General features: G+C 37.0%; 1 protein-coding gene across 2 annotated transcripts in view; it reads left to right on the top strand.

Moving 5' to 3' along the window:
• Window positions 1–21,373, top strand: part of CUTC (cutC copper transporter) — a 26,151-nt gene extending 4,778 nt beyond the window's left edge. For both annotated transcript variants that reach the window (XM_030335218.2, XM_030335219.1), the window contains 7 exons: window positions 1,445–1,504; window positions 5,270–5,479; window positions 6,194–6,229; window positions 9,377–9,510; window positions 18,141–18,168; window positions 19,768–19,873; window positions 20,868–21,373. In XM_030335218.2, coding sequence (XP_030191078.1) covers window positions 1,445–1,504; window positions 5,270–5,479; window positions 6,194–6,229; window positions 9,377–9,510; window positions 18,141–18,168; window positions 19,768–19,873; window positions 20,868–20,982 — 689 coding nt within the window. In that variant the 3' untranslated portion in view covers window positions 20,983–21,373. The remainder of the gene's footprint in view (window positions 1–1,444; window positions 1,505–5,269; window positions 5,480–6,193; window positions 6,230–9,376; window positions 9,511–18,140; window positions 18,169–19,767; window positions 19,874–20,867) is intronic.

Raw genomic sequence — 21,373 nt, 5'->3', positions numbered from 1 at the left:
GAAGGGGAGGTGACTGCTAAAGGGTATGAGGTTTCTTTTTGGGGTAATGAACATGTTCCAAAATTGTGTTGATGGCTGCCAAACTCTATAAGTATACTAAAAAATATTATATTGCACACTTTATTTCTTTTTTAATTTTTTTAACGTTTATTTATTTTTGAGACAGAGAGAGACAGAGCATGAATGGGGGAGGGTCAGACAGAGAGGGAGACACAGAATCGGAAACAAGCTCCAGGCTCTGAGCTGTCAGCACAGAGCCCAATGCAGGGCTCGAACTCACGGACCGCGAGATCATGACCTGAGCTGCAGCCGGACCCTTAACCGACTGAGCCACCCAGGCGCCCCATATATTGCACACTTTAAATGGGTGAATTGTATGGTATGTGAATTGTGTGTCAGTAAAGATTTTTATTTTTTGAAAAACACATACACAAACATTTTTAACTTCTAGGCCATAACAAAAACAAGCTATGGGCTTTTTGCCTGCAGTAGATTCAGATATTGTTAGCCTGATCCATCCTTTATAAGGTTTTCTTTCAGCTTTTCACCTAATGATTTTAGCAGTGCCTATTTTAGTAGGGTTTGAAAAATGGTACTATAGTAATTCTAACATTTATTTACTTTTCACTTATTAGAAGTATGCTTCTATAAAGAACTTTCCTTCATCAACTGTTTGGTTATATTGGGGTTCAGTTTCTATAAGAAAGGCAGGATTAATGCTTGCTCTTTTTCTGCTGTTTACTGATTTTTGGGTAATGAGTTTATTTTCTATCCCCCAATGAATTGTTTTATCAATATGAATCTAGATTTAGACATATTGATGTGTTTTACTCCATTATGGTTATTCTTACTGATGCTCAAAGTGTCCCCTGTTTGGCTGGTATGAGCCTTTTCAAGCTGGATCCTGAGACTCTTTTGACATGATGCTGTAGTCTGATAGTTGATTTGCTTTCAGCATTCTCTTATTCTTGAAATTATCTTGATTTAAGCTACTTAAAATTATCTTATACTTTTTTAAAGCTTAGACACTCTTCAAAAAGATTGTTAATATCAATGAAGAGTCAGTGTTCCACTGTGATCAGTCCAGAAACGTATTTATTGTAAGTTACATCCCTATTCATGGAGAGGCAACCTTCTAATACAAATTTTCAGGAGATCTAGCTTAACTTGAATTAACTCTTAAATTTGACTATCAGTAACACAATATGGGTTGCAGAATATAGTTGGGATTAAAAATAGAGTGTTATTCTGGTTTTATAATATGATTTCTCTCAGTTTCTAAGAATCTTTGCTATATTTTAGAAAAAAGTGTTAAGTTTACTGTTACATAAATGTTTTTTTCGAACGATAATTTTTGAGGAATGTTTCTTAAAACTGTTCTTAATTTTTAATTTTTAAAAATTTATTATATTGAGCAATGCTTTTTTTATTATTATTATCATAGGTGCTGGTCGGATTGAATTATGTTCTGGCTTACTGGAAGGAGGAACCACACCCAGCATGGGTGAGTGTCTGGTTTTCATATTTTCTAGGAGGAGTTTATAGAGCCCGGAGACAATGGGTAATATGTTTTATTGAGATCTTTTACTAATGTTACTAATGTGTTAACTATGCTGTGGATATTGTATCAGTTAGAAATGCTTATGCTTATGAATAAATCTATCAAAGATGTGATCCTCATACAGTACATCAAAAAGTTGAGAGATAGGTAGTTACTGTTAATATTGGTTTAGTTGCTCTGCAGTAATATCAAGGGCCAGGGTTTTTTTTTTTTTTTCTTTTCTCTTTCCATCCTGGCATCCTTAGCATATTGACTTTTGTCTTCATTTCTTCCCTCCTGGTCTTTTTGCTGTTGTCATACATCTATCTTACTGCTATCTTCTATCTATGTTAAAAATACATACACTCCACACTACTTTTTGTTTAAAAATTCAATTATCTCTTAAAGAGAATAAAAGAGAAAACAATCAGTGTAGTTACTATTTCTGGTGTTCTTCACTCTTTTGTGTAGGTCTGTGTTTCCATCTGATCTCATTCTCTTTCGGTCTGAAGTAATTGTTTTAACAATTGTTTGTATTACAAGTATGCTGGTGATATCTTTCAGCTTTTGTATGTCTCAAAACATCTTTCTCCATTTTTGAAAGATATTTTTGCTGGGTGTAGAATTCTAGGTTGACGGTTTTGTTTTTTTTTTTTCTTTCGGTACTTTAAAGATATTTCTCCACTGTCTTCTTGCTGGTGTTGTCTTTCGTATGAAATCTGCTATCATCCATACCTTGTGGATTTTTGGTGGTGGTTTTTTGTTTGTTTGTTTGTTTGGTTTTGCTTTTGCTTTTGCTTTTGGTTTTTTGTATAATGTCTCTTTTTTGTGGTTGCTTTAAATTTTTTTTTTTATTTCTGGATTTCAGCAATGTGATAACAGTGTACCTGACTATAGTTTTCTTCATGTTTCTTGGACCTGTGCATTTATAGTTTTCATCACATTTAGAAAATTTTCAGCATTCAATATACTCTACCCCCTCCTTCAAAGATGTCACATACTTGTTTTAGGCTGCTTGAAGTTGTCCCACAACTCACTGATGAACTATGTTGGGTTTGTTTTGTTTTGTTTTGTTTTTTTGAGACAGAGAGAAAGCGTGAGTGGGAGAGGAGCAGAGAGAGAGGGAGACACAGAATCAGAAGCAGGCTGTCAGCAAAGAGCCTGACATGGGGCTTGAACTCCTGAACCGTGAGATCATGACCTGAGCCAAAGTCAGGCGTTTAACCAACTGAGCCACCCAGGCGCCCCTCTCTTTTTTTTTTAATCTCCTTTTTCTCTGTGTTTCATTTTGCATAGATCCTATTGGTTTGTTTTCAAGTTTACTAATCTTTTCCCTGCAATGTCTAATCTGACATTAATCCCACACTGTGTGTTTTTCATCTCACACATTATAGTTTTCGTTTCTAGAAGTTTAATTTGAGGCTATTATATCAAGTGTGTTGTTTCTGAACTCTTTTGAACATTTGGAGTAAAGTTATAGTAGCTGTTTTAATGACTTGGCTGCTAATTCTAACATCTGTACGAGTTCTAGGTTGGTTTCATTTGATTGGTTTATCATCTCATGATGCATCTTGTGTTCCTGCCTGATAATTTTTTATTGGCTTCCAGACATTAATTTTATTTTGTTGGGTCCTGGATATGTTTGCATTCCTATAAACATTCTCAAGCAGTTACGTTATTTGGAAACAGTTTATTCTTTTTGGGTCCTGGCTTTAAAGTTTGTTAAGCAGGTCTGGAGCAGTGGTCAGTCTAGAGTTAACTATTCCCCACTACCAAAAGCAAGAACCTTCTGTGTTCTCTATCCAGTGCCCCACGAATCTTCAACTTTTCCTATATGCCTGTTGGGAATAGGTGTTATTTTTGGTGCACCAGGTGTGAATGACAGGCACTATTTCTTTCTAATTCTTTTCAGTGGATTTTTTTCCCCTGGCCCTTGTATGGTTTCCTTGCATATATGCACTCATCACTGCTGAGCTGAATATTAGAAGGGGATTCTCTTCAAATCTCCAGATTTCTCTTTCTCTTCTCACTGGTACTTTCTCCTGTGAACTCTAGTCATTTGGTCTCCCTGGACTCTCAGTTTTGTCTCTTCAACTCAGAGAATTCTCTGACCTCCACCTGGGTTCCCCCTTTCTATACTGCAGCCTAGAAAACCCTCAAGGTAATAATTTGGATCAAATAAAGAGCTTATCTCGTTTGTTTCCCATCTTTCAGGCATCATTGTTCTTTGTTGCTTGACATACAGTGTCTTTCAAGCCATTGTTTCATATATTTTTCATATTCATATGTGTTTTTTGGTTATTATAGGTAGGAAGATAAATCCAGTTCCTGTTACTCTGTCTTGGTCAAAAGCAGAAGTCCCTGTATGAATTTTTGACTCTTCTATGTTACTCTGAGGTTGATGATAGCATTATTTAGTATAAGGGTTTATATGTGCTGTAAACCTTTGGAATCTTCTCACTAAGGGAGGGCATTCCCTGGCCATTCTGTGAAATCTCCAGACCATCTCTAAATTTGAATGCAATCTGTTCTTTGCAGTCGTAATCATGATTCATTGCTTGGTGCTGGGCATATTGCTATTCCATGCAAAATTGGGGATCTTTTAGCAGGGACAAAGAAGTAAGTTCATAAACACAATGGTGCTTGTCACAGAAATTATACAAACGGTTCCCAACAGATGATGGTTTGGCTTATGATTTTTTGAGTTTGCAATGGTGTGAAAGTAATATGCATTCAGTAGAAACTGTACTTTGAATTCTGAACTTTTCCTAGGCTAGCCATTTGTGGTATGGTACTCTCATATGATGCTGGGCAGCCACAGCTCCCAGTCAGCCATGCGATCATGAGGGTAAACAGCCAATAGACTTAAACCATTCTGTACCTATGTAACCATTCTGTTTTTCACTTTCAGTACTGTATTCAATAAATTACATGAGATATTCAACACTGTATTATAAAATAGGCTTTCTATTGGATGATTTTGCCCAACAGTAGGCTAATATAAGTGTTGTGAGTGTGTTTATGGTAAGCTAGGCTAAGCTATGATGTTCAGTAGGTTAGGTGTAATGAAGGCATTTGGATTTAAGATCTTTTCAGCTTAAGATGGGTTTATTGAGATATAACTAACACCAGTCATGGAAGATATATACTATTGAGGTTTCTGAATTAGTCATGAATTGTGTCATATTTAGGTGTTTTGTTCATAGATCTCTATATAAAATCACAAATAAGTAGAACTTTGCTTCCTTTTACATAACTCTTTAAAAAAAAGGCTTTAATTAATTTCTTTGTTCCTAAAGGATCATAAACTTTAGACCTATGTAAACATCTCTATAGTAGGTTCTAAACAGAGCTGTAATCAATTAGAAAGGAAACATTGGATTTTATGGAATACACTGGCAGAATATTGAGCCTGTTACTTCACTTTCCAATGTTACATACCAGCAAAATGATTTTTCTTTAGTCAATTGACAAGTGCTTTTAAAAATTCAGTAAATTTTTCTGTTTTCTAAATTGCTCTTTTTTACCCTTGGTTTTCTTATTTAACTTCTATTATATGCACATTTTTTAATTTAGGGTTGTCCTTCCCTTTAGATCTATCTCTGGTTGCCTCAGTCATTGCTTCCTTTTCTTATAGAAGTGATACACAAGAGCTAATAAATTTTATTGACTTCCTGTATGTTAGTTCACATTTGAATTTTAATTAGTCTGCTCTCTATATTCTTTTAGGTGTCCTTCAAGTAGTGAAGCAGTGTGTCCAGATTCCAGTTTTTGTGATGATTCGGCCGCGTGGAGGTGACTTTTTATATTCAGATCGTGAAGTTGAGGTGATGAAGGCTGACATTCGTCTTGCCAAGCTTTATGGTGCTGATGGTTTGGTATTTGGAGCATTGACTGAAGATGGACACATTGACAAAGAGTTGTGCATGTCCCTTGTGGGTAAGAATTTGTATCTGAGACCAAAAAGCCTCTAATGATGATTGCGTTGAATACTTCTGATATTGAAACTAACATAACATTGTGTGTCACTGCAAGTAAAAAAAAAAAACAATGCAATTGCAAAACTGACTTTTCAGTCACACCTGCAGGCACTTATACTGACCTATTTTAAACAGTTATCTAGATGTCTGGGGCAGATCTAGGTATATGTTCTAGTCCTACTGACTCCTCAGTTGTTATAGATCAAGTTCTGCTGCTGTTCCTGGAAGGTTTAAGGGAAGTTTGCCTCGATTCCTTTAATCACTGCACCAAAACACTTCAAAGGCTATTGCAGTTGTTGAAGATGGGGAGATGTGTAGAGGACAGAAGCATACTACTTACAATTCTAGGCTAAAGTATTTCTTGAAGATTCTCAGAGGGATAAAAGTAATAGATGTAATGCTGCCTTTATAAATAACCAGATCGCATAATTTTTATTTAGTCTGGCTAAAGAATGGATGACCATTTTTTTCTTTTAATGAAAATCAGAGATTAATGGAAACATAAGAATTCTGAATTTGGAAGGCTGCCATTTTATTATCTTAGTTCACTGTCTTTGCTTCTTAGGAGAGGACAGTATAAAATAAAAAAGTCCCATCTAACATGGAAAATTCTGTATACACCAACCAGTGACGATCTCTTCATTTATATTGTTATTTGACTTTATTTTTGTAGCTATATGCCGTCCTCTGCCAGTCACTTTCCACCGAGGTGAGTCATTTCCATTTTAAATTTTTTTTTTTTTTTCCCAACGTTTATTTATTTTTGGGACAGAGAGAGACAGAGCATGAACGGGGGAGGGGCAGAGAGAGAGGGAGACACAGAATCGGAAACAGGCTCCAGGCTCTGAGCCATCAGCCCAGAGCCTGACGCGGGGCTCGAACTCACAGACCGCGAGATCGTGACCTGGCTGAAGTCGGACGCCCAACCGACTGCGCCACCCAGGCGCCCCGTGAGTCATTTCCATTTTAGAAGTTCTTTTGAACGGTGTCAGTTTTCTAATTTTACCAAATGCCATAACTTCTTTATGGAACACATAAAGTGTTACAGTGTTACCAGTTGGTTTCTTTATAACTGTTATAAATTTAGAGATGCACAATTTGAAACTTAGTTATGAAAACTTGTTAAAAGTAAATGCTGGTGTGGTGGGATATAATAGAGGGAGAGAGTGGGAATTGTCTACAAGTGTATGTACTTGTCACAGCATTCCAAGCAAGAATCCTGAGATTCATTTTTTATTAGATGCCTTAGATCATGTGCAACTCCCAAAAGAATAAAGTGCTGTGGGGCGCCTGGGTGGCCCAGTCGGTTAAGCGTCCAACTTCAGCTCAGGTCACGATCTCGCAGTCCGTGAGTTCGAGCCCCGCGTTGGGCTCTGGGCTGATGGCTCGGAGCCTGGAGCCTGCTTCCGATTCTGTGTCTCCCTCTCTCTCTGCCCCTCCCCCGTTCATGCTCTGTCTCTCTGTGTCTCAAAAATGAATGTTAAAAAAAAATATTAAAAAAAAAAAGAATAAAGTGCTGTGGCCAGTGAAATGAAATGTACTGCCTGGCTTAAGCCAGACAAGACCATTCTAGGAACTAGTGATGTGACCAGCTTTCCCAGATGAATATAAGATTCATGGGCAGAGGTGGGGAAAGGGGTGGATATCTGCATAAGAATTGGTTACTATTAGGAAGGAGGAAAGAAGAAATAGATGCTGGATAGTCAATGAACAGATGCTCACTGTTATGTACAAAAGTGCATTATTGATAGCTTGTCTACATCAGAATGGTTTCTAAAATTATCTGATAGTTTCATAAAAAAATACTTCTTATCTATAAATCAGGTAGTCCTAATTTCCGTACACTTTTGTTAAACCTCAGTAAAACGGAACAAGTCAATTTTGCCTGCAGAGGGCGCTCCTTTATATGTGAAAAGAAAGAAGTCTCCAGTCAAAACTTTTTTTTTACTTGATGATATATGTATGCATGAGAAATTGTTGAATGTTTTTCTGCCGTTTTGAGTAAGCATTTGAAGATTAGGATAAGAGTGGGCTCTGTCATTTGCATCTATTTACAGAAATTAGAGATAAAGCATTTGTTGTTCTTGTTGCTTTTTGAAATGGATTATACCACCAGAAAACTGTTTTCTTGACTTGCTGTTTAGCAATGCTTCTCATAAACTAGCAATAACTAAAAGATGTTAGAATGTTTAAAATCCAGCACCTTGAGAGTAGCCAAAAAAAGTTTGTAAATATGAAAAGTAATTTTAATCAGTAAACATTTATCTGAAAAATATATAGTTTAAAATTTGACATGCTAAATAATTTAAAAAGTACATGTGTCATATAGAATGTATTTTTCTCTTCTTTTTTTAAATTTTTTTTTTTTTTTCTCAACGTTTATTTATTTTTGGGACAGAGAGAGACAGAGCATGAACGGGGGAGGGGCAGAGAGAGAGGGAGACACAGAATCGGAAACAGGCTCCAGGCTCTGAGCCCTCAGCCCAGAGCCTGACGCAGGGCTCGAACTCCCGGACCGCGAGATCGTGACCTGGCTGAAGTCGGACGCTTAACCGACTGCGCCACCCAGGCGCCCTGTATTTTTCTCTTCTTAAACTAAGAAAATCATTTCAAATTTCTTTTCCTTCAATACATTTAACAAAAATATTTTTATATTTTCAAAATTTTGCATTGTTGTAAGTTCTACATTGTTTTCACTCATGCATTTAATGAGATAGTATGATAGTGTAATCGCTGGTGAGGCGCTGCTACAAAAAAAGGAAAAACCTCTGTGGTACATTTAGCTGCCTGCATACACTAACGGGTAATGTAAAGGGGTCTAACCTTAATCTGCCATGGATTAGAACTTCCAAATCATGTAACAGTGCTGAGAACCAAAGCAGAAGTTTTTATTTTTGAGGGTCCTAGTGCCACTTTCCTCCCTGAGGAGGAGAGAAGTCTCTTAGAAAGTAGAATGGAATTACAAGTTTATATAGTCTGTTGTGAACAATTGTTGTACTATGAGCCATAAGTATTTGGAGTAAATGGAATAGTACAAAATATTAATAATGAGAATGTGAACCAAGGCCTTTTTAGGAAATAGCGTAATATTTGTCTCAAGTGAGGTTTGTCCAGTTTGTCTGAAGCCTTAGAGCAGTTTTCCAAATTTGAGTCACTTGCCTATCACATTTAGAGTGATTTGAGTGCTACCTGTGCAAATGTATGTAATAATTTTCATTAAATAAAATCTTAAGTGCATTAAAAAATTTTTTTTTAATGTTTATTTATTTTTGAGACAGAGTGCAAATGCGGGGGGTGGCAGAGAGAGAGGGAGACACAGAATCTGAAGCAGGCTTCAGGCTCTAAGCTGTCAGCACAGAGCCCAAAGCAGGGCTCAAACTCAAAACGGTGAGATCTTGACCTGAGCTGAAGTCAGATGCTTAACCGACTGAGCCACCCAGGTGCCCCTTAAGTGAATTTAAAGAGAAACTTTTATACCTCATGAAAAATGGAAATGTTTCGCTCTTAATCTGTGTTTAAGTAAATAAATCTGTTCAGGTGGGTACCATCTAAAATGTTCACGCGTACCATGATGGTATGCAGACTATGTGGTGTGCTGGTAAACTAGTTCTTGGATGAAGAGAGCCCTGGTACATAGTATTTGTTGAGTTCTGTGGTTTAAATTCTCCCACCTTGACTGACTTCAGGCTGTCAGTGGATAATAATCATGCTTGCAGAACTCCTGAATATTTAACAGTTGGCTCTGGCTTGCCAATACAGGCTAGGTCCAGCACACCTCTGTGTGTATACTACATTTTGGAAAGCACTATATTAGAGGATATGTGTTCAAAATTCAAATCAGTTTTATTTATTTCAGCCTTTGACATGGTTCATGATCCAGTGGCAGCTCTAGAGACCCTCTTAACCCTGGGATTTGAACGAGTATTGACCAGTGGATGTGACAGTTCGGCACTAGAAGGGCTACCCCTAATAAAGCGACTCATAGATCAGGTACACACAGTTTGTTTCCGTTCTTCCTAACTCTGTTGTGTTTGCTCCTGATGTTCTGTTGTTCAGCTAGGTTATGAAGCTATTACTGACTTAATGATTACCCTGTACAGAAAAGCAAGCAGGCAGAAATATATTTATATAATTCTTATTTCTTTCACATGAGCATTTTAGTGTTTAAGACTTTTGAAGTCAAATTGTAACCAGTGCTTAAGGTTTTGATCTAACTTGGATAACCACAGCCAATTTTATCTTTTCTCTGCCATTAGCATTACATTGTTTTAAGCCACATCATCTCACCATCAGCCTATGTATACTCAGGGGATCCCATAAAAAATTTGAAATAATTATCACGTGGAAATGAATTCTAAACCTAAAATTATATTCTTCTTTCACCTCTCCCTATCTATCAGGATAGGAGGAAATATGTTTTACCCTTGTATGAATTTCCATGATGAGTTAGCATCATTTGTAGAGCAGGCAAATTTGTAATTGTGGTATGTCTTTTTCTGACACCAGTCCAGAGCCATTTTGAGTTAGTGAGTATGGACTTTGAGACAAGAGAGTTCTGGATTTAAGACTCAGATACTTATTTGATTTGTAATGTTGAGTAGATTATTCATCCTCTGTTCCTTTATGTGTGCAATTGAGAAAAGTTTAATACTTCCTTTATAGGGTTGTTCTGATGATTGGTAGAGAGAAGATATGTAAGAGCCTTAGCATAGTGCTTGACATATAATAGATCTTACTACATGTTAGTTTATTATTATTACTTCTCCTGTTACTAATATTTTTTTGGTGTTCTGTATAGAAATCTAATTATGTTCACTTTCTTATAGCCATGAAAATAATTTTCAGAAATTTCATCTAAGGATCTGATGTGACTTTGCTAGTCTGGAACTTACTGATTTTACAAGTATTTATTAAGTATATATTAACTGCAGGGCATTTGTACTGTGGTGGTGACCTGTGTTTGTGTGTGTGTAGTCACTGCCCTTGGAGTTTGTGGCACAACAGGCACTTTTAATAGAACAAGCAATTGTAATAGAGTGCTATAAAAAAAGGTACTAAGTGGCACCTGGCTGGCTCAGTAGAGCATGCCACTCAATCGGGATAGTGAGTTCAAGCCCCATGTTGGGGGTAGAGTTTACTTAAAAAAATAATATTTTTTTTGAGAGAGGGAAAGAGCATGCGCAGAGCAGGGAGTGGGCAGAGGGAGAGGGAGAGAGAGAATCTTAAGCAGGCTCCATGCCCAACTTCAATCTCACAACTGTGAGATCATGACCTAAGCTGAAATCAAGAGTCAGACATTTGGGGGTGCCTGAGTGGCTCAGTCAAGTAAGCTTCTGACTTTGGCCCAAGTCATGATCTCACAGGTGGTGGGTTTGAGCCCCACATCAGGCTCTGTTTTGACAGCTCGGAGCCTGGAGCCCGCTTCGGATTCTGTGTCTCCCTCTCTCTCTGCCCCTCCCCCGCTTGCACTCTGTCTCTGTCTCTGACACTCTCTCTCTCTCTCTCTCTCTCTCTCTCTCTCTCTAAAATAAATATTAAAAAAAAAAATTTAAGAAGCAGACATTTGACTGACTGAGTCACCCAGGTGCCCACCCACTCTTTTTTTTTTTTTTTCTTTTTAATTTTTAAAGGTACAAAGGGGCACATTTGAGAGGAATTAACCCCAGTTTTGGGCATGGAGTTGGCAGTAGTTAGCTCCCAGAAGAAGAGTCACACACACATTCATTTGAGCAATGATTACAAGTTATCTGTGTAAAAGGAGGTAAGGGGAATAGGTGAATGCTTCATGCAGAAGAAATAGTGTATACAAAGACCAGGAAAGAATAACTTACTAAGATATTGAAGAAACCAGAATATTGGATGTAAAGAGAAGAATGCTGTCCAGAGCCTTGAAAACTGTTGAGGAGTGTGTATTTTATCATTGGGGCCGTGGGAAAGTCTGAAGGGTTTTAAAATAGAAGAATTGAATTAATTTTTAAATTTTTTCTCACTGTGGAGTAGAGAATAATGTAGATATAATTGCCATAGTCATGTCTTGCATTTCATTATCACTGTGTTGCGAATGTAATTTGTAGTTTAATCATTGGTTGGCAGGAAGCATGGAGTTAAATATTCTCATACGCTAACTTTACTTCTTTTTTATAAAAGAAAAATTCCATGTATTTAGGGTACACATGATATTTCAATATTAATATATATAGTGAAATAGTTACAGTCAAGCTAATTAACATATGCATCTCATCTAGTTACATTGTGTGTGTGTGTGTGTGTGTGTGTGGTGAGAGCACCTGAAATATTACTCTCTTAGCAAATTTTTAGAATTCAGTGAAGTATTCACTGTAGTCTCATTGTGCATTAGATCTGTAGATTTGCTCATCCTGCATAATTGCAACTTTGTACCCTTTGACCAGCATCTCCCTGTTTTCCCCACCTCCTCACTAGATAGCAGTGTTCTACTCTCTGTTTCTATGTATTGGACTTTTTTTTAGATTTCACATATAAGTGAGATAACGCTAACTTTACTTTTTGAAGCAGTTATCTAGCAGTATAATATACTGGTTAAAGCCTAGGTTTGGGGATTAGAAAGTCTGTGTTTAAATCCTAGCTTTGCCATTTATTAACACTAAGCCTGGGCAAACTACCTAACCATTCTAAACTTCAGTTTCTTCATCTACAACATTAGAATTTTAATAGCACCTACCTCCTACCTCCTAGAATAGTTGTGGATTACTTCAGATAATAGCACAAAGTCTGATACTTAGTAAGTGCTTTATGTTGTTAAATCACTTTGATAGCTTTAGGTAAGCATACAGTTCTCAGTAATCTTATGGAAACCCCCCTCCCCGAAGTGGCAGAATTCATTTAATTTGTCCATGTTTTGAAAAGCTTTCACTTGGAAGAAACAGATAAACGTGACTTTTTTGGGGGGGGTGACTGGGTGACACAGTCGGTTAAACATCTGACTTCAGCTGGGGTCCTGATCTCATGGTTTGTAAGTTCAAGCCCTGCATCAGGCTCTCTGCTATCAGTGCAGAGCCTGCTTTAGATCCACTGTCTCCCTCTCTCTCTCTGCCCCACTCCCGCTCTCTCTTTCTCTCTCAAAAATAAACATTTTTTTAAATGACTTTTTTTCCTAGAATCGTTTCAGCTTTCTAGATAGTAAACATTTTGTTTATGGATGCTTTTGCACATTTGAGAATACTAAATGGCCTTGTTCCACTTATTTCTCTTAACAATTATTAAATTCTGTGCGATAGCCCCATCCCCCTTTTATTCTGTTTCATTACCTTGCTTTATGGTTTTTTCATTGTACTTACAGCTACCTGAAATTTTATTACATAAATATACCTATATGTTGTCTCTCTTCCTTGAACAAGAAAGCTCCACAAGAGTAGGAACGTTATCTTGTTTACTGTGTCAGGGAGGAAAAACTACTTCTCTGCTTTCTTAGGTTTTATGTTTGAGGGTCTGTGAATTAAACGGACAAAACACAGATTAGCAGGAGGAAAAAAGATTTTAATCACTTATGTATATATATTGGAGTTCACAAAGAAATGTGACTAAAGGAGGTGCTTAGAATTTGGGTCTTACATACCATCTTAATAGGTGAAGAGGAGGTAGAGGGAGGGGCACTTAGGAATTTAGAAGTGGAAGGAGGAAAAGCATTTGTGGGGTGGGAGGAAAGACTTTTTGGAAAGATAAATAGGTGGACCCTAATGAGAATAGATTGAAGATACGAAAGTTTAATGACAATGTCTTGTTTAGGTATGGTGCTGATGAATTGCTCTCAGAGGGGAATTTTGACCATTGAGTTCTTTTTGAATTCTTTTGGGAGGCTCTGCTTTTAGGGCAGATAAGGAATTTCAGGAACTCAAATGCTTTCAACTCAAAATGATTTTTATGCCACAGTGGCATATGCTGGGTCATTTCAACCATAATATTCTCTATATCCAGAACAGTGCCTGATAACATGGTAGGCACTTAATAAGTATTTGTTGGATAGATGGATGAGTTAGTAAAGTGACATTGATAAACACTTTCATGATAGATCAATTTGATCAGGGTTTAAAAAATTTATCAGAAGAGGGGGTGCCTGGGTGCCTCAATCATTTTAGCATCCAACTCTTGATTTTGGTTCAGGTCATGATCCCAGGGCCATGGGATTCAGCCCCAGGTTGGGCTCTATGCTGAGCATGGAGCCTGCTAGGGATTTTCTCTCTCTCCTTCTGCCCCTCTCCTCTGCTCACGTGCTCTTTCTCTCTAAAATCAAAAATTAAAAAAAAAAAAGTTGGTCAGAAGGAGGTTCTCTGAAAAGTCTACAAAATGTCAGTCTACAGATTTCACAGTATGTATACATATAAGCTTTTTTGGTAACTTTGGAGCTGTCTTTCCAAAATGACATATAATTCAGATGTCATGAAAAATTATATGCTTTTTCAGTGACATATATGCCAGAAGCTGGACTTGGAGGTCACTTTTGATTATTTTACTGAGGCCCTGATACTTAAATACTAGTCTGGGGGGTTCTAATTTCCTCATTATAGAGCACAAGTTGTTGTTGACTCATATCTGCAAAAGAGATTTTTTTTTTGCACCTTATCGTATTGTCATTAACTAATTTAACAGTCTCTGTTTCCCTTTCTGCACCAGCATATAATTTTTTAAGTTTATTTATTTATTTTGAGAAACAGAGAGAGAGACAGTGCGAGCAAGGGAGGGGCAGAGAGAGAGGGAAAGAGGATCCCAAGCAGGCTCCACTGACCACATGGAGCCTGAGGCAGGGCTCAATCTCATGAACCATGAGATCATGACCTGAGCCAAAATCAAGAGTCGGACACTTAACTGGCTGAGCCGCCCAGACACCTCTAGCATATCATTTTTTTTCTTTTTAATATTTTTAAAAATATATAATTTATTGACAAATTGGCTACCATGCAGTGTGTACAGTGTGCTCTTGGTTCGGGGGGTAGATTCCCATGATTCATTGCTTACATACAGCATCCAGTACTCATCCCAACAAGTGCCCTCCTCAATGCCCATCACCCATTTTCCCCTCTCCCCTACCCCAGCCCAGCATCAACCCTCAGTTTGTTCTCTGTATTTAAGAGCCTCTTCTGGTTTGCCTCCCTCCCTCTCTGTTGGTAACAATTTTTTTCCCCTGCCCTTCCCGCATGGTCTTCTGTTAAGTTTCTCAAGTTCCACATGTGAGGAAAAACATATGATATCTGTCTTTCTCTGACTGACTTCATTTAACATAATACCCTCCAGTTCCATCCATGTTGATGCAAATGATGGGATTTCATTCTTTCTCATTGCCAAGTAGTATTCCATTGTATATATAAACCACATCTTCTTTATCCATTCATCAGTTGATGGACATTTAGGCTCTTTCCAAAATTTGGCTATTGTTCAAAGTGCTGCTATAAACATTGGGGTACATGTGCCCCTATGAATCAGCACTCCTGTATCCTTTGGATAAATTCCTAATAGTGCTATTGCTGGGTCGTAGGGTAGTTCTATTTTTAATTTTTTGAGGAACCTCCACACTTTTCCAGAGTGGCTGCACCAGTTTGCATTCCCACCAACAGTGCAAGAGGGTTCCCCATTTCTCCACATCTGCACCAGCATCTATTGTTTCCTGAGTTGTTAATATTAGCCACTCTGACTGGTGTGAGGTGGTTTCTCAGTGTGGTTTTGATTTGTATTTCCTGGATGATGAGTGATGTTGAACATCTTTTCATGTTTCTGTTGGTCATCTGGATGTCTTCTTTGGAAAAGTGTCTATTCATGTCTTTTGCCCATTTCTTCACTGGGTTGTTTTTCGGGTGTTGAGTTTGGTAAATTCTTTATAAATTTTGGATATTAACCCTTTATCTGATATGTCATTTGCAAATATCTTTTCCCATTCCATCGGTTGCCTTTTAGTTTTGTTGTTTCCTTTGCAGTGCAGAAACTTTTTATCTTGATGAGGTCCCAATAGGTCATTTTTGCTTTTAATTCCCTTGCCTCTGGAGACATGTTGAGTAAGAAATTGCTGTGGTTGAGGCCAAAGAAAATTGCTGCCTGTTTTCTCCTCTAGGGTTTTGATGGTTTCCTGTCTCACATTTAAGTCTTTCATCCATTTTGGGTTTATTTTTGTGTATGGTGTAAGAAAGCGATCTAGTTTCATTCTTCTGCATGTTGCTGTTCAGTTCTCGCAGCACCCTTTGTAAAGAGACTGACTTCTATCCATTGGATTGTCTTTCCAGTTTTGTCAAAGATTAGTTCACCATACATTTGTGGGGCCCCTTCTGGGTTCTCTATGCTGTTTCATTGGTTCATGGGCCTGTTTTTGTGCCAATGTCATACTATCTTGGTGATTACAGCTTTGTAGGAGAGGCTAAAATTGGGGATTGTTATGCCTCCCACTTTGGTTTTCTTTTTCAACATTACTTTGGCTCTTTGGGGTCTTTTGTGGTTCCATACAAATTTTAGGATTGTTTGTTCTAGCTTTGAGAAGAATGCTGGTGCAATTTTGATTGGGATTGCATTCAATGTGCAGATCAAGCATATCATTTTTTAACTAAAAGAATTTGGAATGCTTTGGGTGCCTGGGTTGCTCAGTCAATTGAACATCTGACTTCAGCTCAGGTCATGATCTCATGGTTGGTGAGTTCAAATCCCACTTGGGTGAGCACGAGCCCTGCTTCAGGTGAGCCCCGCTTCTCTCTCTTTCACCCTCTCCCTCGCTGTCTCTCTCTGCCACCCCTGGGATTTTCTCTTTGTCTCTCTCTCTGTCTCTCTCTCTCTCTCTGTCTCTCTCTGCCCCTCGCTCACTTGTGCCCTCTCTCTCAAAAAATTTTTTTGGAATGTTTTTCACAAGATAACTCTTATATCTAGCTCTTTGGAGCTGTTTTAGAGTTTGTGGCTATTACATAAAGACCCTCACCAATCGTACTGAATGCTTATCTTAACTTTACACTGCTGGTTACTTAGAGCTCATTAAAGTATAACTTGTCTTAAAAGTAAAGGGAAGGCTGTTTCTCCCTCTGCTCATGATTATCTCTATCATCTTCCCTACTGTTATTACCTTCCCTTTTTACTGTTTTTATGCTTTATTGCTTTTGAGACTTTCTGCTTCTCTTCCCTTCTTCACATTTGTTATTACAGAAGTTAGCTAATTTTTACTTTACTCCATTCTTTTGGTTTCTCTTTTCTGTTCTCTCATATCCTCTTTTTCCTTTTCTCTTCTGTCCTTCCCACATTGGATGGCACTACCCCTTTTTCTCCACTCCCCATTTTCCCCTCCCCACACTAAGCCAATCGTTTTGTTTTCTTATTTGTCCTAACTGGACATGATATGGAAGTTAAGTATTCTCAACATTAATTGTATTTATTGACTATATTAATCAATTGTTTCATTTTTTCTATGGAAAAAGAAACTAAGCTATACGTGGTTCTTTTTTTTTTTTTTTAAGTTTATTTATTTATTTTGAGAGGGGGATGGAGGGAGGGGCGGAGAGAGGAGAGAGAATCCCAAGCAGGCTCCTCACTTGCAGTCCAGGGAGTAGGGGGACTCGACATAGGGCTCCACCTCAGGAACTGTGAGGTCAACACCTGAGCTGAAATCAAAAGTTGGATGCTTAACCGACTGAGCCACCCACGGGCCCCTATTTATGGTTCTTAATTGAATTTTTTAATAGTTCACTAGTACCCAATAGAAGAAAGATTATATACCCAACTTTGTGTGCATATAATAAGCTGCACAGTTGAGGCAAATGACTTGGAATTGTTTTGAGTGGCAGAATTGGCTGGTCTGGTATTAAAGTCTCCTCTCAGGAAACATATGTGAAAAAATTCATTTTCCATACAATTTAAATGGTTTTATTCAGAAAATTAGTGAGCTTGACATAATGTGTAATTTTTATTCTGTCATCACTACCTACCTGCTACTAGTAGTTCTGCTAAATTTGCATTTGGGGTGATATCCTTTTGACTTTCAGTGATACTGAGTATATCCCTAAAGCTTATTTAGGAAATGTAATGAAAGTTTGAATAAAGGTAAAGAAACTTCGATACCTATCTTCCAGAATTATCAGAAATTAACCCATATAGTCTGATTTTATTACTTAAAACCCAGTTAAATGGACTCATGGGTTTTTTTTTAGCTGATATAAGAAGCTAGGGAATTTAGTTGAGGATACAAGACTTGAATAGGGTTCCCCCCCCCCCCCAGTAATTTACTATTATGCTGTGCTCTGTTTTCTGCTGAAATCTTGTTTAAATTCAACTACTTCCATTCCGCTGCGTAGCAAAAACTCAGAATTAATGTTATTTTTCAGTAATGACTTTTCTTAAGGTGATGTGATTATTCAGTGTTTATAGCATAGTCTCCTTTGTGTTCATCACAGTACAAGTCTTCAAAGCAATACAATAAAATAACCTTTCTGAATAGAAAGAGTTACTATGCTGAACATCTTACTTACCCAAGATCCCAAAGAATTAGAGATGACCTATTGAAAGTTAGACACTAGTGGTAGTTTTTAAAATTTAATATACTTTCACTCATGTTTCTGTTCTCACTGCCTTATATCTCATTTGAGAGAAAGATATTAAAATTTGTGTTTTTTTTCTTTTTTCAGGCAAAAGGCAGGATTGTGGTAATGCCAGGTATTTAATTATCTATCCATTTGTTAGTATAACACTGAAGTGCAGTGAAGAAAGAACAAAGGAGGCAGGATGATATGAGAGAAAGTATTAATACATGGTATTCAGAGAGAATAAGTAATTTGATTAAAAATTTAAGATTGAGAGATGTGTGCTGGAATTTAAAACTTCAGATAAGGAGAACATTCTAGCAGGGATTAGCTCAGAGAGTAGCAAATAAGGAAGTAGATTGGGATTGGGGTTTCTCCATCTTCCGTAGTATAGAATTTTGTGAATGTGGATGGATGTTCATCTCTGGTGAGGCACACCAAGTTCAATGCTGCTATGTTGAGTTAGGGCCAAACGTCCTAGTTGTTAACAAGGTTTAAGCAAACATTTAGGCGGTATCTCTGGACAAATATAATACTCTCTTGGTTCTTGAAAATCTCTGATCACCAAATTCTTCCTTTTACTAGAACAGTTGAGACATATGTTCCTGATGATAACCATGAAATCAGCTAGGTACATTCTGGCTCATTAGAGGTGAACAATTTTTAAAGAATTAATAAGGGGATCTAGAATCAGAGTGAAAGAGATATAAAGATAATCTTAATTTCTTCATATTAATTATAAAAAAGTAGAAAATTGCATAAAGAATACTCATTTACTCATTTCCTACATTTAACATTTTGCCACATTTGTTATCTTTTTTTATCCTTAGGTATTTTAAAGTTAAAAGCATCATGGCATTTTATCTTTACACGTGTCTAAAATAAGCCTATGTTCTTTCAACTTCTTAGGGCTCAGTGATATTACTGTACCACTAAGAAAAAACAAGTTGATGAGTCCAAAAGAGTGTGTAAAGTCAAGTTACTTCAACAACTTGAATAGCTTGAGTTACCAAGTACATAATTTATCAGTCATTAAAAAATCTTTATTAAATACATACTATATACTAGGAAAGAAGAATAAAAAGATCAGTAATTTTATATTTTTAATCTGGTATTAGTTCAGAATATGATTATCTGTATACAAATATTTAAGAGATTGTTCAACAAAACAAATGAGTCATTACAAAGTTCTTAATTGTACAGTTTTAATAAAGTAGAATCAGATGCTTCTGTGAAAAACCAAGTTGATATTATATTGAATAAACTGCAACACCTTGCATTTTCCCCATTTCCAAGTCATGTGCTCTTTGAATACTGGTTAGAGAATTTGTGTCTTTCAGATACATCTCTGAGGCTGTGCTTTTGTAGCTTCTTCCTCAAACCTATCCTTACTTTTTGTTTTAATTTGATTTTGCTTTAATTGAGAGGGAGTGGGGATAGAGATTTTTCCTTGCCCTAGAACAATCTTTTTAAAGTCAGTAATATATAGCATCATTATATGAACCAATAGATATATAAGATTCCACCATACAGGTTCTGTGACCTTATTAGTTAACTGTTCTCCAGAGTCTATAGTCTGTCTTTTATCATTCCTTTCTTATCTCATTCTAGCATAGTAGGGAGAGAGTAAATTTTGGCATGGGAATTTCAGGTAGAGTAAGCAGTCATTGCTAGTCATTAAGTTTTATACAAAATTTTATTCTTCTTAATGTATTACTTATTTTTCCAACAGGGGGTGGCATAACAGACAGAAATCTACAAAGGATCCTTGAGGGTTCGGGTGCTACAGAATTTCACTGTTCTGCTCGGTCTGCTAGAGATTCAGGAATGAAGTTTCGGTAAGAATATATTCTTTGATTCATGTAAGAAGGGATGGATTAATCTTGAATTTCCTGATTTCCTTCCAGTAAAGAAGACCTTATTGATGGTATGATTAATGAATGGAATGTTGTGATTAATACATACGTATTACCTCGTTCTTGCAGTTTTTCAACTGCAAATGGTTTTATCCTGCCTCATATAAGCAGGCTTTTCTGAACTTAGATGAATCTTTATATATTTAAGTCATTTCTAAACTTAGACCAGTTAATAATAAACTCTAATTCAGCAGCTAAGCTTCAAATGAGTCAGATATGTATGTATGTGCATTCAACTGTGATTTCCTTTAGTGAAGTTAATAACTATGGTATAAGGATGGAGGAGTCATAGTCACTTTTATCCCTCCTACCTTTAATTCTTAGTCAATCATCCCTCACCTTTGTTCCCTATTTTTAGTTACTTTGAAATTATGCCACTATTAAGAAATTGAAACTATTGTGAGTTTTTTATTACACTTTGGAAGATTCACATAACTGAATAGTTAAGTAGTTGATTATTTCTGTTTAGAATTGGGAAAAATGAGATATAAAAGAAGCAAGAGCCTTAGAACTACATTTCTAGAGGGGTGCCTAGGTGACTCAGTTGTTAAGCATCCAACTCTTGATTTCAGCTCAGGTCATGATCTCATGATTCATGAGCTTGGACTCTGCACTAACAGCACAGGTCCTGCTTGGGATTCTCTCTCTCTGCCCCTCCCCTGCTCGTGCTTTCTCTCTCAAAAATCAAAACAAAACAAAACTACATTACTAGATATAAAATCAAGTATACTGTCAGGTAGATTTGGCTACTAGATGTTTTAAGTAAGTAATTTGTAAAAATTATGAAATATGAGAATCCAAGCCCTTGACCTCCTGTCTTCTTGAACCATTAAGTAGCCTATAAAATGAAATGCCAGTAGGAGGGCTCATTTAACAAGTTATATAATTATCTGTCCTTTTATTATTTCTGTTGCAGAAATTCCTCTGTTGCCATGGGAGCCTCTCTTTCTAGCTCAGAATATTCTCTAAAGGTAACAGATGTGGCACAAGTAAGGACTTTGAATGCTATTGCAAAGAATATTCTGGTTTAGCCAGACCTCTCTGAGAGACATGGATATCACAAGATAAAGGTAGAAGAGTAGTTTTTAATTCTCTGACACAGCTTTGACCTTCTTCTCTGGCCAGGACAGTCACAGTCTTTAAATCTCACATGGCTATAGAGACTGTTTCCAAGAAGACAAAGAATTCAAACAGAGCTACAATCAATTCCTTTGCTTAATCTTGCCAGCCATCTCCATTATCATGGTTAAATGTGGTCTATGCTTCTTCCACAGACAAAGGTTTAATTAGTCTATTTTGTGGAATTAATTGATGAACTGGGAAAATTGAACTGTAAGATAGGAATTCAGAGTGTGACTTCAGGGTCAATTTAATGCAGTATTTTGCTTTTTCGTTTGTAAAATAAAAATTTCCATTCTGTAA

This window comes from Lynx canadensis, chromosome D2 (genome assembly GCF_007474595.2).
Source record: "Lynx canadensis isolate LIC74 chromosome D2, mLynCan4.pri.v2, whole genome shotgun sequence".
NCBI classification, from domain to species: Eukaryota; Metazoa; Chordata; class Mammalia; order Carnivora; family Felidae; genus Lynx; species Lynx canadensis.
Note: the sequence above shows the minus strand (reverse complement) of the source record. Positions and strands in the feature narration are given on the sequence as shown.